The 15,493-nt window shown below is 32.0% G+C and overlaps 1 protein-coding gene across 1 annotated transcript; it reads right to left on the bottom strand.

Annotated features, from left to right (window-relative positions):
• Positions 1–300: 300 nt before the first annotated feature.
• LOC111040219 (peptidyl-prolyl cis-trans isomerase E-like) lies at positions 301–4,261 on the bottom strand. Its single transcript, XM_022324037.1, has 7 exons — positions 4,199–4,261; positions 2,490–2,651; positions 1,481–1,615; positions 1,222–1,385; positions 870–1,156; positions 651–787; positions 301–577 (listed from the first exon to the last, which is right to left on the bottom strand). The coding sequence occupies exons 1-7, from the start codon at positions 4,259–4,261 to the stop codon at positions 497–499; spliced, it is 1,029 nt and encodes a 342-aa protein (XP_022179729.1). The 3' UTR covers positions 301–496.
• Positions 4,262–15,493: the final 11,232 nt, after the last annotated feature.

The following is a 15,493-nucleotide window of genomic DNA, read 5'->3' as shown; positions in this document are numbered from 1 at the left end:
TTTATATGTTTTTGATGAAATAAATATGTACAGTTATCAAGTCAATATTAGGCATAATGTGTGCAATTGACGCGTTTAGTACTGCAAATTTTAAAAAATAGTATAATTAGATTACTCTGAAACAAATGCAGGAAAAACGAAAGTGTCAAATTACACGTTAATGGTCGTTATTAAATTAAATTATGAGTGACTTCAACACAAAGGCGTAAAATCTTTGAATAGCGATATAAAAAAAAAGTATTTTAAAACTAAATGTTCTTTAATGATCTAAAATAATTATTGTGAAGGTTGACTGCAGTTGTTAAATATTGAGTGCCAATAATATCACTAATATGTTTGTCTCGATATTTTTGAATTTAGCTCTTCATAAACAAACACATTTTCACCATTAAACTATCGAGTTGATAGTGTTAAAAATACATAGGTGCCTATATTGGCACAAATTTGTATGTTATCGAACTTCAGTCGGGAGACAAACTTAAACAAAAGTACATGTTTAACAGTTGCTTAATATTCCGCATTTACTAATCATGAGTTGGTGTTTTGGTTTTCCAGTTGCGAATCCCAAATCCTCTATCTAAATAACGACAAATGTATGGTTAAAAATATCATACATTTTCTTAACGGTTTTTGGTCAAATTTGTACGTACGAGTCTTAACGTGTTCATCCCTCCAATAACTCTGCCAAAAACGACATATCTACCGTTTAATACAGTCAGTGGCTTAAACGTAATCATGAATTGTGAAGCGTTTTCGTTTTTTTCAAAATTGTACATCGACAGAGTACCTATCTCAATGAACGAATGGCGTTATTTCTTATTTGGTCAAAAACAGAAAGGTCGTTTTTTATGGAAACGTTTCCATTGTACCTGGTGCGTTGTGGCTGAGCGCATAGTTCTCGTCGTTGAAATACCGTTCACCTTTTGTGGCTGACAAACCACCGAGTCCGATCGAGTACTCAACGTCGCCAGCCAAACAGAATAGTCCCGGTACGACGCGGAAGATTTGGGTTCCTGTGTAATCGAGTTCATCCGACCGCTTCTGGCACAGCATTTTGAAATTGCTAGTTGTTTTGGGAACGATGCTATCGTAAAGTTCAATTGTCATACGACCCAACCATCTATTTTCCGTTAAATCGTTGATGTCCAAATAACACCTATGGAATAATAACATTCAGAAAAATTGCGAAAATAAAAGATATCGATGTATAATGACTTATACTTGGATTTTTTAATTCGAATGCTTTTCGGTAATTCCGTGCTTAAAATAAGTGGATCGTCATATTTTTTCTTCTTATAGCTCTCTGGAAATTTGCTCATTAACATTAATAACCGAATGTGTTTTTTGTAATGTTTTTCCATTTCATTGAAATCGATTTGAGGTTTCTAGAGTATTGACAATTATGTTGCATTTCAGCAAAATTTAAGATATTTTTTGAAGCTAGTGTCATATAATAATTTAAATATATTTATGTACTTACCACGTGAAAAATTCTATCATGCAATTCAACGTTTTCTTTAAATTTTGCCTGGTTTAATTTGATAATATTGACCTCGTCATTTTGAACTTTTATTATACTGTTCGATAATTTTGATCTAAAACAATCGGTTTTACCCTAACACACACTTGTATTAACTGGGTGTAATTGAATCATACAACAAATCATTTACAGAAATAAATAAAACAACAATACAGCGGTTGTAAACATGATTTTAACTTAACGAATAATTTTTAAAATAACTGCAAAAGCTATTTAAATTAAGAAGTAATAAATTATAGCTTTAAAACAGAATATATGAAAACAGATTGTGCACTCGGATGTAAACAAAAATTAACTGATAAGTTCACCGCCAAGATCGACCGTGTCAACTGATTGAAACAATTTTATATATTTACATACGATTATGATTATATACATCTAGCGGTTCTTATTGGTAGGGTACCATCATCATTATTCACCTTTTAGCGGATAACGGACGAAATATTATCGTTAAGAATACCATTTTACTAAGTTAAGTACAATATCTACGTCTTGGCATATGTGGTCTTACTGATTTGGACGAAGACCAATTGGAGCACCATATTAATTTTTTCTTTTGCGGAATAGGAAGCGCACTATCTGTTTCCATATAATTCATGGGTTTATATAATTAACTAGTTCATGAATACTATTAAAATTTTATTTAGTATATATAAAAATTATAATTTAATCTTAAACTTCATAAAAATAATAATTATTATTTGCGCATAATGAATTACTTAAAAAATTATCATAAATTAATAAGTAAATTTATAACAATTTAAAATATTAGGTGAATAAGTGTGTTTACAATTGAATAAAGGATTAATAATTTGGAAACTTTTAACTTTTGACTATATAATAGACTATACTATATATATTATTATTATCAGAAAATTCCGGTACCTATCCTTTTTTTTACGTAGTTACCTAAACACCAAAATGCCAACCTTTTATATTTTATTTCTACCTTTGTTCGATAAATGGTGTTAATTTTTATAATCAGTTTAAAATTTTCTTCTTCTATTTGGGCTAGCTTAGTCGCGTTTCCCTCAATAACTCCAGGCTTGTAATACGCTGTAACTTTAAGCGACGGTGATTTGTTATCCACTTTTGGCTTGACATTTCTGATCTAGAAATAAAAATAGTGCCGTGGCTATATCACTTATATAATGAATATTAATAATAGATTTATAATGATGGTAATCTAATATACAGATTGTTTGCTGAACGCAGTAGTAATTAAATCTGGGGCGATATATAGTAGGTAATCGGTTGGGGCTTGAATGATAATTTACACAATTTATAAATAATACATACAGAGTGATTCAACAAGCATGTTTACCCCAAATTTAGATTCTTAGTGGAGCAAAAGAATGTTTTGATTACAATGTACGTCGTATGATAACATAACTGCAGGTCAACCAACAAACAATATTTCCGATTCAATATCTAGTAATATATTCGAACATAAAATCGTTTTTCGTATAAAATGATGTTATACCATTTAATTTAAATTAAAAACACCATTACATTGTTCCCTCTGACTCCTACTTTACAGCAGAGAGGTATCACCCTTTTCTGATTTTTCTCTTCATATAATTATTTATTTATTTAAAATTCTGATTTTTGGGACTTTTATTAATAAAGGTACTGAAAGTAAATTTTTTCAAACTCTTGAAATATTTTGCACTACTTAAGGAGTATCCTGTGGCCATAAAAACTTATGTTTTTCAAATGAGAACCCTTCCCCCCACTCCTTTCACTGAAAATTATTTAATTAATAATTGTTTTGAAAATGTTGATGTTGCTAACTAATTAAAAATTCAAACGAGTAGTTCCTCAGTTATTAATATGTTTATACTAAGTAAAGTTATCCTCAAAAATGGATTTAAAAAAATAAAAAATAGATCTAGTGTTTATTATACTCAATTTTTACAAATAATTAATATTCGTACATTAATAATAATTACAGACATTTTCAAATAACCAAAGCCCCCATCTTTTTACAAATCTATTAACAAATACTTATTATCTTTAGTAGGTACTTAAAATTAAATACCTAACTACGTAAAATTACCTAACTAGAAACTACTCATATGAATTTTGATACATCGAAGATTTCAGAAAAATGATGAGTATACTACAGAAAGTGTACAGTACAAAAAGAGGGGTGATTCCATTTGACAAAACAAAAGTTTGTACCTTCCCAGGAAACTCCTTAAGTTATACAGAAAATCCAAAGAATTTGAAAATGTGGTGTTTAAATTCCAAAAATCAGATTTTGAATATATTTAGTACTAAAGATAAAAAATGAGGTAATCATTCTGTATGCATATACATTGCATAACTGAAATGTTTTCCGCTGTTCAGAGGATTCATTTTGTAAAAAATGTGTTGTTTATTTTTTGCAATAAAAATTCAGTTGTGTGGAGGTGTCCGCTTGAAAAGGTTTCACTGTATGTTATAATATTATCATTATTCATTATTATATTTCATCGAATCTCTGTTAATTTTTCTAAAATTAAATAACTCATTTAGTACATTAAACATCAAATGAAACGCCAAATATCACAATATATTTTTATTTAATTTTTTTTGCATGTTGTCTAACTCAAACATTACGGGCTTTGGGCGAAGTAAATTTATTTCTTTATAATGATTTAAAATATATTTTACATTATTTCTATGTTGTCGATACATATCTTCCCGTGACGCTCTCCTTGTGAGCCTGCTTTGCATTTTATGATATGCTTGAAGTCTTGACAGTCTTAAAAAATGTGTAATATTATTAAGTTATTAAACAGTAACAGACAGAATAAACAACCAATTCTATGGAAATGATTTCATTGTTATTGAATTGGGTATGTAATTATTAACGTTACCATATAACTGATTTTATCGAAATATTTTCAAATTAATACATTTTGTTGGATTGTCACATAGTGCATCTTCATATTATTGATATTATTATTTCAACCGAGCCATTTTGTACTTCTTTTACAGAGTAGTCGAGGGTTTTCGCAAAGAAACTGCATTTTTTCGACTTATCGATGTTTCCTTCCGTTGTTATTACCGAACAGTGAATAATAATAATATATTTTATTGGTGTTATAAAAATTATGAAGCATAATATAACAAATATAATTCGGGCCTCAACTTCGCAAAACAAAACTCGGGCTGTAATATTTTGGATTAGACCTTTTCTCGTAGTTATCTCTATATAGGGCTCGATTATAGTATGTAGCCCTTAATAATTTATTGGGACTGGTAACAAAATAACGTCGTGTATAATTGTTTTTTAAATACATAGTAGATACTATAATAATGGTAAAGCCAGTACGTGATACACGAAATCAGTTTTATTTTGATACTGATGGTTGATTGACTATGCATAAATGTATAATATTATAAGTTACAATATTAAATACAATACAATAAACTAATTAAATTCAATCCAATTCAAATGATAGTGTCGATAAATGTTTTTTGAGGGAGCAACATCATGGAACTCAAAAGATTGAAAACCCATATACACTGTCGCACCTATAATAACAAGGCCAGACAATTTATTATAATATGCTTTATAATACTATTAAATATGTTTTATTCCCTTAAAATATAGGTAATCTAAAAAAAACAGGTAATAAATAATAGTATATTATTTTAAATTAAATGATAATTATATATAATTTATATGTTAAGTAGTAGCGCCCTCCGCCAAGGCTTGACACCACCACCGTAGCCGGACATCGGCAGTCACCCTGTCCGACTCTAGCCCTAACCACTTAGTAACCTATCATAACTAGCCATAGTCATCTTGTTCATCAGCTCTACATGCTTAAAATTCAGTCACAGTTTTCATTTCGTAGTGTCAAGTTGTTGCAAGGTGTATAAAAATGGCTTATTCAAGTAGTCAATACAAATAAATTGCGCCTACACCACAGACATAGATTGTAGATTGTACCCACTACATCAGCGGTCCTCACCAGGATTTTAGAAAGGGCCAAATGTAATTTTTGAAAATTCCTTGCGGGCCGCATACATTTTTAGTGATAATAATTTAAAATATAAATATTATTTGGAAATTAGTAATTGAATAAATTCAATATAGTTTATTGATGTTTGAAATAATTCATCAACTATTATTAGGTACTAAACATTAGAATAACTATGCTTGTTTAATTAATGTTATTGAAAGACAAGTTGGTCTGCGAGACTTGAGAGTTTTCCTGTAAAGTGTGTTTGCGAGCAGATTTATGGTTGTGTTTTTTATATTATTATTATTTATTAATAGGGAGCAGGTTACCATACAATTATTGTTTGAAACTAGTTAGAGACCAATAAAGAAATAGAGTAATCAAAAATCATGGAAAGAAAATATGTTGATAGTTAAAAAGAAGAAAATCAATCAGTTATAACAAGGGCTCAACCCGTACAATATGTCATGAGAAATTCGTATCAAATTCGTACTCGAATGTGTTGTGTAAAAACCACTGTCGGAATCTGTCGTTCTATTGTATTCTTGTAACTTAATTAATTTGACTTGACTCTTGTTATAGTATATAATAATTACTGGATAACATTTTAAGTTATTTTATTTTAACAATTTTAATAAATCTACTCAGTATTCTTAATGTGTTAATACAAAAGACAAATGAACTAAACTTTTCATATCTTATTGAGTTTAAAAAAATGTATATTTATAATGCTGTTTTATTTTACGTAGTAGTATTATAAAAGAACACCTAAGAGTATTTATTGAATTTGAGTAAAAACACTAGTTAAAAAAAATATATAAAATTAAGCATGTGTTTATAATATAATAAGTGTGGTACTTCAGGCATGTGTTTAAATACCTACAAGGCTACAAATTATTCCTGTGCATTTTTTTTGTTTATTAAATACATATAAACTCAAGTGTAACAATAAAAAACGGTGTTCAATAATATATTTTTTTGGTTGTTTGATTTTACTAAATGAACACCTTACATTGAACACTATTTACTAGGAGGTTATCGATTATAAAAGAGACCAGCGACCATTGTTTCATTTTATTTTATTGTTCAACGTTCACATTATTTTTATCATTCACTTATATTAAATTAAAATGTTTTCTTTTAAGGTTTATTTCATAACGATTACAATTATAGTCTCTTCAATTTGGGATGTATTTATGAAGTATTTTTTAAATATTTTAGAAGTATTTTTGAAACAGAAATCAATTTTAACAATTATTGTTCATACCAGTTATATTGTATTTATAATTGTGGAGAAAAATAAAATATCATACATCATATTTGTTGTGTTCAATGTGATTCACTAAGCAGGCTCACCACCCCCTTTTTTACGTGCGTGAAGTTGTCCCCCTCCCTCCATGACCAATTTTTTTGAAAGTTTTTTTTATCATTTTGCAAATAATTTGCAAATATTTGCAAATAAATTCCCTCCCAGGAATAAAAAAAATAAGACAGGGGGGCCAACTTCACGCAGCCCCTCTATATTTAGCCAACGGTTTCAAGATACTATCAATAATTTTGCAAATAATTTGAAAACATTTGCAAATTGGTTTTCAGAATTNATCTATTAATTCGTTGATCACTGAATCGAATACTTGATTTCCAAGATGTTCGATCCTACGAACACATGTAGCATCAGATAACTGCAGATTTGAAATTTGGTCACGTATTTCTTTAAAATTGGAAAAATTACAAAACAAAGTATTTACTACTGTTTCCATACAATTTTTTATTAGTTCGGCATCCGAAAATGGTTTCATGCGTTTGGCTAACATATGTGTTACTTCATACGATGCTTTTGTTGCAAGTTCATTTTTATTAGTTAACCGTAACATTGATTGTTTTTCAGAAAAAATTCCTTTTTTTAATTCAACTAGTTTTTCTTCTCTTATTTTAGATGGGTGGGGATAATTTTTAGAAAATTCAGTATGGTGAGTATTGTAATGACGATTAATATTATAACGTTTTGGAATAATTATGGTTTTACGACATATTAAACATAAAGCATCGTGTTTCTTACCAGAAATACAGAAAAATTCAATCTCCCAACTGTCTTGAAATATTCTGTGTTCATCTTCGATTTTACGTTTTGCCATGATAGAGAATTAACAGCTTACTCACAGAATCCTGTACTCACAATGTTAAAAGCACAGAATTAAATATTGTAACAATACGTGATCAAATACAAACGGACAATAAGCGATAACGGATAAACTGTTCACACAAGACTACGCAGCGGAAATGAACAAACTCATAATCGTATAGGTACCTACCTACTTATCTGTCTAACTGGTAATTCAATACAAGTTTAAAATAGAAAGATAAGATAAATAAAATGAACGATTTTGTTCACTGTTTATAGAATTTTGGATTTTAAAAGGTACAATTTTATTTTAGTGCGGGCCGCACTAAATTTGTTAAAGGGCCGCATAGTGAGGACCGCTGCTCTAGACAGTCATCAATCTGTGGATTATCTTTAGCAGGTAAATAAAAAGTAAGAAGATAATATATTATTGATGTTTATTTAAACTCAACAATAGTCAGTTGTTGTCAAACAAAGATTATAACCTCATTTTCAAAATATTTTAATAACATCATATTGTGTTTTGGTACTTCCATTTTAGACATACTGCCATAATCATTTTCTATGACTGCCAGAGTTGAATCTGTTATATCTTCATTCATACTTAAATCATCATTGTTTAAAATGTTCGCTTGCTGTATAGTTGAAGCTATTAGGCAATTTACTAAACACTCTTCATCTGTACCTTGTGTATTGCGATGTTCTGTAAACACAGCACTGGAGTGTTTGCTTAACAAATACCAGCGTAAACTAAACACAAACCATAATTTTTTTTTAAATATTTCACAATGTTCAGTTATATTCTGTATGCTAATTTACATAGAAATAAATATTTATATTACAAAAGCCTACCTATTTTTAAATTCCATTGGAGACATATGGTTATTTGCCCCAACCATTCCTTTAGTATAACTAAACAAGTTTTCCAATACATCAGAATTTACTTTCCTTATCATAATATATTTTATATCTTTGTACTCTATTTTAAGATCCTTTAAAAGATTTCTTAGTGATTCATTTGCCACTAAAACACCTAGATAATATATTATTAAATATGTACATATGATTAAAATGTATTATTAGACATAATTATTTTCTTATTAATTTTAGATTCAAAGCCGAGGGATGACACTTGACCGCAACCATTATACAGAAAAGAGACTTCCCAGGTTTTATATGATTTATTATTTTATTATTGTTTTTTTTTTTTTTTATACCTGTTTGAAATGGAAGTCTACGATTGGAGCCATGTACTTTTAAGTCTTTCATCACTGTATCCATTTTATTAAGAATTTGGTTTTGAACATCCAAATCAAGACCATAACTTTTAGTAAATCCATCAATTGATAATTGGGTGTTTAATAAATCGAACCAATCATTAATCGTTTTAAAAAGATCCACTGCCTAAAATAATTTATTACGTGTGTTTATGATTCCATACTAATTGTTCACAAAAATGTTTTATTACCTGTTCCCAATGATTATTTTTGATAATGCTCTTTTCTCCACAGTATGTAATAGCTGTACTCATTGTATTGGAAAGTAATTTCGCAGCCAATTTTACGTTTTGTCCCTGTGTGACCATTACATTTAGATGTTTCTCTGTAACTTTATATGCCAATTTAAAATCTGAGTTTTTTGTTGAACTTAAATATTCTTCAATAATTTGCCTTCCAATATATGTATTATTTGAAAATATAAATCCTCTATCAATAAAATGATTTCTAATCAATTTTAATAGGTGAGGGACATCAGCAAAGACATGTATGTTCTTAAGTGTAACTGGATTTATGAATGAAGGTGATGATGGTGTTATGTTTAATGACTTCCATAAGCCAATATTAGTTGGACCCAATGTAAACAATAATTTTAAAGAGTATCTCAGTAGTCATAGGCGTGTCAAAGTCATAAAACAATGGTTGCTTCCAGTTACTTAAAAGTCCTATAAAACATGAGAGAAATATGTATCACATACCATATTAAAAATTAATATTAACATTTTTGCTGAACTGCTGATTAACCTCTTGCCATCACTACTTGTACACATTTATGCGGTCCAATAATCTGATCTTTGCCTTTATCATAACATATCTTGCGTGATATATACGTCTCATCAAAAGAGATTATATTTATTTTGTCATTACGTGACATAGACTCTCCTATAACACATTATAAAATATGTTTTTAAGTTATTAATTTTAATTGTATACTTGTATACTATATTACTAACCTTTAGCTTTTAACAGTGACAAAACTTGGTGCAATATACCTTGGTCTACTAAAAATTTACAAGCCCAAGATCTCAATGTCGATAAAGCTGAGAAAAATATTAAATAATAATTGAAATTGTAAAGTATGTTTGTATATTTATTTAAGTTAATTTAAACATAGATACCTGGTAAAGGATATTTCTTTTTTTTCCTTAAATATCTATACCCTTTAGGGAATATGCTTCTTAAGCTAATTTCAGATGATACATCTTCATCAGACCATTTATATGCTTTTTTTTTATTTAAAATCAAATTTATTTGGGTTGATGTAAAGATCCCAGAAAGTTGTTGTTGAAATTGTTTGTTAAAAAGCTGTTCTTCCGTATTTTTATCTTTTTTAAAGTTAATTATTTGCTGTTGTTGGTAACTGTTAATATTTTTCATTAAATTTATCCTCTAATTCCTTAATTTTACTCTGTGCTTCTTTCAATAACTTTTGTAATCTATGCAATTCAGTTACAATTTGTTTTTAGTATAATATTTTTTATAATTAATGTTATTAATTAAATACCTGTCAATCTCATTTTGATAATAATCATCTTTTTGTGACGTTTATGCACTACAAGATGAATTATGTACTGTTACACATTCATCTAGAGATACAATAATTTCTTCAGTTTCCATGTCAGTAACATAACTGCTTTAATAACAAATTATATTCTATAAAATATATTGTTTTTTGAAGTAATTAATATACGTTTTGTAATATTTGCAGTTGGGTTACAACTTTTTATCTTGTTATACAAATCATTTTAAATTTAAGAAAATAAAAATATTAAACTTTAACAGAGGTTCATTTACACATTTATTTATCATTTTGTTTATATGAGATAAAATTTAATAATGCATTGGAAACTTTATAAATGGCATCTATTTTCTCTTGCTCTAGTACATTATCCTGTAAAAGAATAGCCAATTTTTTTACTCCCAATGCAACTTTTTGCTGTTTAATTGTATTCCTGTGTTTCATTATTTTCAGCTTGAAATTGTGTTAAATATTCTCTATCTACCGAAGAAGAATCTAAACACTTCTTTCTCTTATATGTACAATAAAAAAAGTATTATTTAGCTTAGGAAAAAAAGATTAAACAATGTGACATTAAAAAGTTAAAAATACATATAACTAACTTTTTTAGGTGTTCTATGCTCTCCTACATATTTTTGATCATGAGCTGAGTCAACCATGTCTTGGTCGTTAATTGTTTGTTTGGTCTTCAACACTGAATATGACACTTTCATTGAGGAAAAATTAATTAATTTTTAATAATTATATTGCAACATCACTAACATATTGAAATAAATATATATTCCAAATAGATGCTTATTACAGTTGATTTAGTAAGTATACCTGAAAATCCAACTGTATATTCTTCACACGAAACATTACTCTATTGAAACAAAATTGAAATAATTTATAAATCATAGATTAAGTATTTAATATTATATCTAGTACTATTATAGAACGAAGGTATATATAGGAATGGGTTAGATACTAAAAATCAACAACACAAAACTAAATACTTGACTTTTGAGTATAGCGATACTAGATACCTACTTTATACTTCCATTTAAAGTCTTTAGATACTTGATACATTTGAGTAAAATTAGTCAAACGTGTTAAAAAATTTAATTTACTATAAATTATATTAATAAAAATAATTTTAATATTACATGTTATATTGTTAATGTTAAATTATAAATATTAATTGTGGTCCCGATTGTGATAGTAAAAAGCAAAATTGTATCGATTATCTTTCAGTAAAATTAATTTATGAAATACAAAATACGTTGATTAAAATGCTTACTTCGTCAAACATAGGTAATCCAGCTTCTTGTATTTCATCATCACCACAAACAACAATATTAGTTATTACCACAAATCAGTTTTAGTATATTTTCATCTTCGATTGAAAGTGGTTCAATATGTCTATCAATTCCTCCACCAGTTTTTTGTTGAATCGTTTTAATTTCAGCAGCTTTCCGTTTAACACGACTTCTTTGATCATTCCAATATTAAGTGCGTCAATATAATGTATAATTTATTTATTTATTACATTGTTTATTTTATTTATGTTGTGACGATCACAAACAAGTACACCGTAAGTTATAATAGGTACCTAAATAATAATTTATAATAAACTTAAAATGAATTATTAAAATCATATTTACACAAATAAAGGAAAGTAGGTATTATCCACGTAAGTATCATATTTAAGTATTAATTCATAGGTATCAATATTAAATGTATAATACTATACATTAATATTATAGTAATATACTATATTGTATTATAGCGTGAAAAGTACCTTAAATATACTTACAATTATAAAAACTTACTTATTCAAATCCGAAGGAGCCATTGTTAAATAAATTATAATCTTTAAATCTTGATTTGGACATAAAGACGAAACATGATAATGTTTAAAGTTAACGTCGTTTACGTCTTTAACAAAACAGGCTAAATGATAACGTCGAATGCGCTGATAATATTGTGGTAATAGTGGCGCTGCCACACTGTCGTGGCCCGAAACGTGGTTCGGGGCGCCGTCTATACTACTTGTACCAAAACCAGAAGGTTTACCTAGAGACAGCTAGGATTAAGAAAAATAACAACTCTTGAGGTAAATAACGTTCGTATATATTTTCGACTAAGAAAAACAGGTTAAGTGCAAAATACTGTTGCGCGCAAAATAGGGACAAGTCGTCGGACGTCGGGCTGCTCGAGTCGAGAGCGAAAAAGCGAGTGTCGAGAGTGGCGCGCGTTGGCGGCTTCGGGCGCGTAACGGCGAAGTCGCCGCGCGAGGCGGGAGAAAAAAGTCGAGCGGCGAGTAGTCCAAAGACGGTACAACATAATTTATAAAATTCACAGAGATAATAAATAAAACGAATACAATATAAAACACATGACGAATACAATATAAAAATGGTAATAAAAAGGCGCGTTAGTGTAAGTGGTGATAACACGTCGTAATCACCACATTACTCCCCCTCGGCGGGAAAAAAACGGACTCGTTTTTTTGGGGGGTGTTCGATCGATTGCGCGGCGTACGAATGGTAGGCGATAGGGTCTTCGCGGGCGATGAATGCTGGCTTGAGTCGGTCGATGGAAATCCACGTCGTTGATCGATGGCGCTGTACCTTGAATGTCTTTTCGCGGCGTTCCAAAACTGCAAACGGTCCCTCGTATCGTGGCTGGAGCGGCGGCTGGACGGCGTCGATTCGGACGAAAACGTGACTGACCTGGCTTAGATCGTTCGGTACGAACGTAGCGCGTTGCGTGCTGTGGTTGGTACCGGGCGTGAAACGTAGCTGCGCCATGAAGTCCCGGAGCGTCGCTACGAGCTCGGGTGGTTTGGGTTCGGCGGGCGCGGCTTGAAACATTTCGCCTGGAAGTCGAAGTGTCGCACCGTAGACCAACTCGGCTGGAGTGTGTTCGAAACCGACTTTGACTGTGTTGCGCAGTGCGAGGAGAACGATCGGCAGCTTTGTTGACCACTGTGTCGATTCGTGCGCCGTGAGCGCGGACTTCAGCGTTCGATGAAAACGTTCGACCAAACCGTTAGATTGAGCGTGATAAGGCGAAGTTCTCGTGTGTTGAATGCCGAATGTCGAAAAGAGAGAACGGCACAAGTCGGACTCGAACTGTCTTCCCTGGTCGGTGGTGATGATGTCGGGAACGCCGAATCGCGTGATCCAATTCACGATCAGCGATTGTGCGACTGCGTGAGCTGAAATATTTTCGAGTGGCCAGGCCTCTGGCCAGCGAGTGAATCGGTCGACGACGGTGAGCAGGTATTTGAAATTGTTGGACGACGGCAGTGGTCCGACGAGATCGACATGAATGTGACCAAAACGACGTTCGGGCGGCGCGAAAGGCGTGATCGGTGAAACTGTGTGTTTAAGTACCTTAGCGCGTTGACACGGTTCGCAGCATCGAGTCCATCGCGTGATGTCTTTATGCATGTCTGGCCAGCAATATCGAGACTTGATAAGTCGTTGAGTGGCGCGGTTTCCACCGTGCGCTAAACCATGTAGCGCGTTAAAAACTCGAAGGCGGTGTACGGACGGTACGAACAAACGCGCGTTGCCGGTCGTGTAATCAGCGTAGATTACGCCGTCGGCTGATACGCGTGGTTGCAGGCGTAGTGAACTCGTCGCGGTACCACTGATAAGCTGCTGCAGCTGTGGGTCAGCGGCTTGATCGGCGGCCCACTGTTGCATCGTCGGTAGGTCAGCTGTTTCGGCGATCTCGATCCGTTATAACGCGTCTGGTACGACGTTATCATTGCCTTGAATGTGCGCGATGTCGTGTATGTGTTGCGATAGAAACGAAATTTGGCGCACTTGTCGGTCGATCGTTTTTTCGGACTTGAGCGAGAACATATACGTAAGCGGCTTGTGGTCTGTACGTAATGTCGTTTTGCGTCCTTCGATTATGTGGATGAAATGACGCGTGCCCAAAAAGGCAGCGAGCAGCTCCCGGTCGTACGTGCTGTACCTCTGTTCGGTGGGCGAGAGCTTTTTTGAAAAGAACCCGAGGGGCTGCCACTGGTCGTCGACGTGTTGTTCGAGGACGGCGCCTACTGCAACGTTAGATGCGTCGGTGTTGAGGCGTAGGGGGGCGTTCTGTTTGAGGTGCGCGAGTTTCGCGGTGTCGGCGAGTGCTTGGCGGCACGCGTCGAAAGCGGCTCGAGTGTCGTTTGTTCATCGCAGCGGTCCGTCGCGATTTTTGATTTGAGACGCAAGGCTGTAAAGGGGCGCTTGAATCTCGGCGGCGTTCGGAATGAATCGATGGTAAAAATTTACTGAGCCCAAAAATCGTTGCAGTTCTTTTTTCGTGTTCGGAAGTGCCCATTCGTGTATCGCGGTAACACGTTCTGCGTTCGGTCGGCACGCGTCTTTGTCGATTACGTGTCCGAGAAACAACATCGTGTCGGTAGCGAAAACGCACTTCGCCGGACTAATTGCGATACCGTATTTTTGAAAAAGGTCGAGGACGGTACGAACGTGCTTGTCGTGTTCGACTTCATCGCGCGAGGCGATTAACACGTCGTCGATGTACGCGAAAACGAAATCCAGTAGTAGTATATATTTGTACGTTCACAGTTCGTTTTTCCACGGTAATTTTTTTTGCTCAAGTGGGAATGTTCCCCTCGGACGACTCAGAATTACCGTAACACACAATACGGTAATTTCACACTCAGTGTCCACCTATTTATCCCTCACACGAAAATATTTACCGTGTACACATTTTTTTTTTTCATGAAACCTTACTAAATTAATATTTCAAGAAAAAACACAAANTAATTAATATTTTATAAAAATGTAATACATAAAATTAAAAATGATTGCATTATAATAAACTGTAGTATGTATACTTTAATTAATATTTAATAAAAACGTAATATATAAAATAAAAAATGATTGCGTTATAATAAACTGTAGTATGTATACTTTAATTAATATTTAATAAAAACGTAATACATAAAATGAAAAAATGATCGCATTATAATAAACTGTAGTAAGTATACTTTAATTAATATTTTATAAAAATGTAATGCATAAAATAAAAAAGGTGGGTAAGTGGATGTCGCTCTGCTAT

This window comes from Myzus persicae, unplaced genomic scaffold (genome assembly GCF_001856785.1).
Source record: "Myzus persicae strain clone G006 unplaced genomic scaffold, MPER_G0061.0, whole genome shotgun sequence".
NCBI classification, from domain to species: Eukaryota; Metazoa; Arthropoda; class Insecta; order Hemiptera; family Aphididae; genus Myzus; species Myzus persicae.
Note: the sequence above shows the minus strand (reverse complement) of the source record. Positions and strands in the feature narration are given on the sequence as shown.

Coding starts and splice junctions, on each gene's coding strand:
- LOC111040219 (XM_022324037.1), bottom strand. CDS start 4,261: ATGCAAAGCAGGCTCACAAGGAGAGCGTCACGGGAAGATATGTATCGA. Junction 2,652..4,198: donor ATCGACAACATAGAAATAAT/GTAAAATATATT, acceptor TTTTATTTCTAG/ATCAGAAATGTCAAGCCAAA. Junction 788..869: donor GCTCAGCCACAACGCACCAG/GTACAATGGAAA, acceptor TCATTGAGATAG/GTACTCTGTCGATGTACAAT.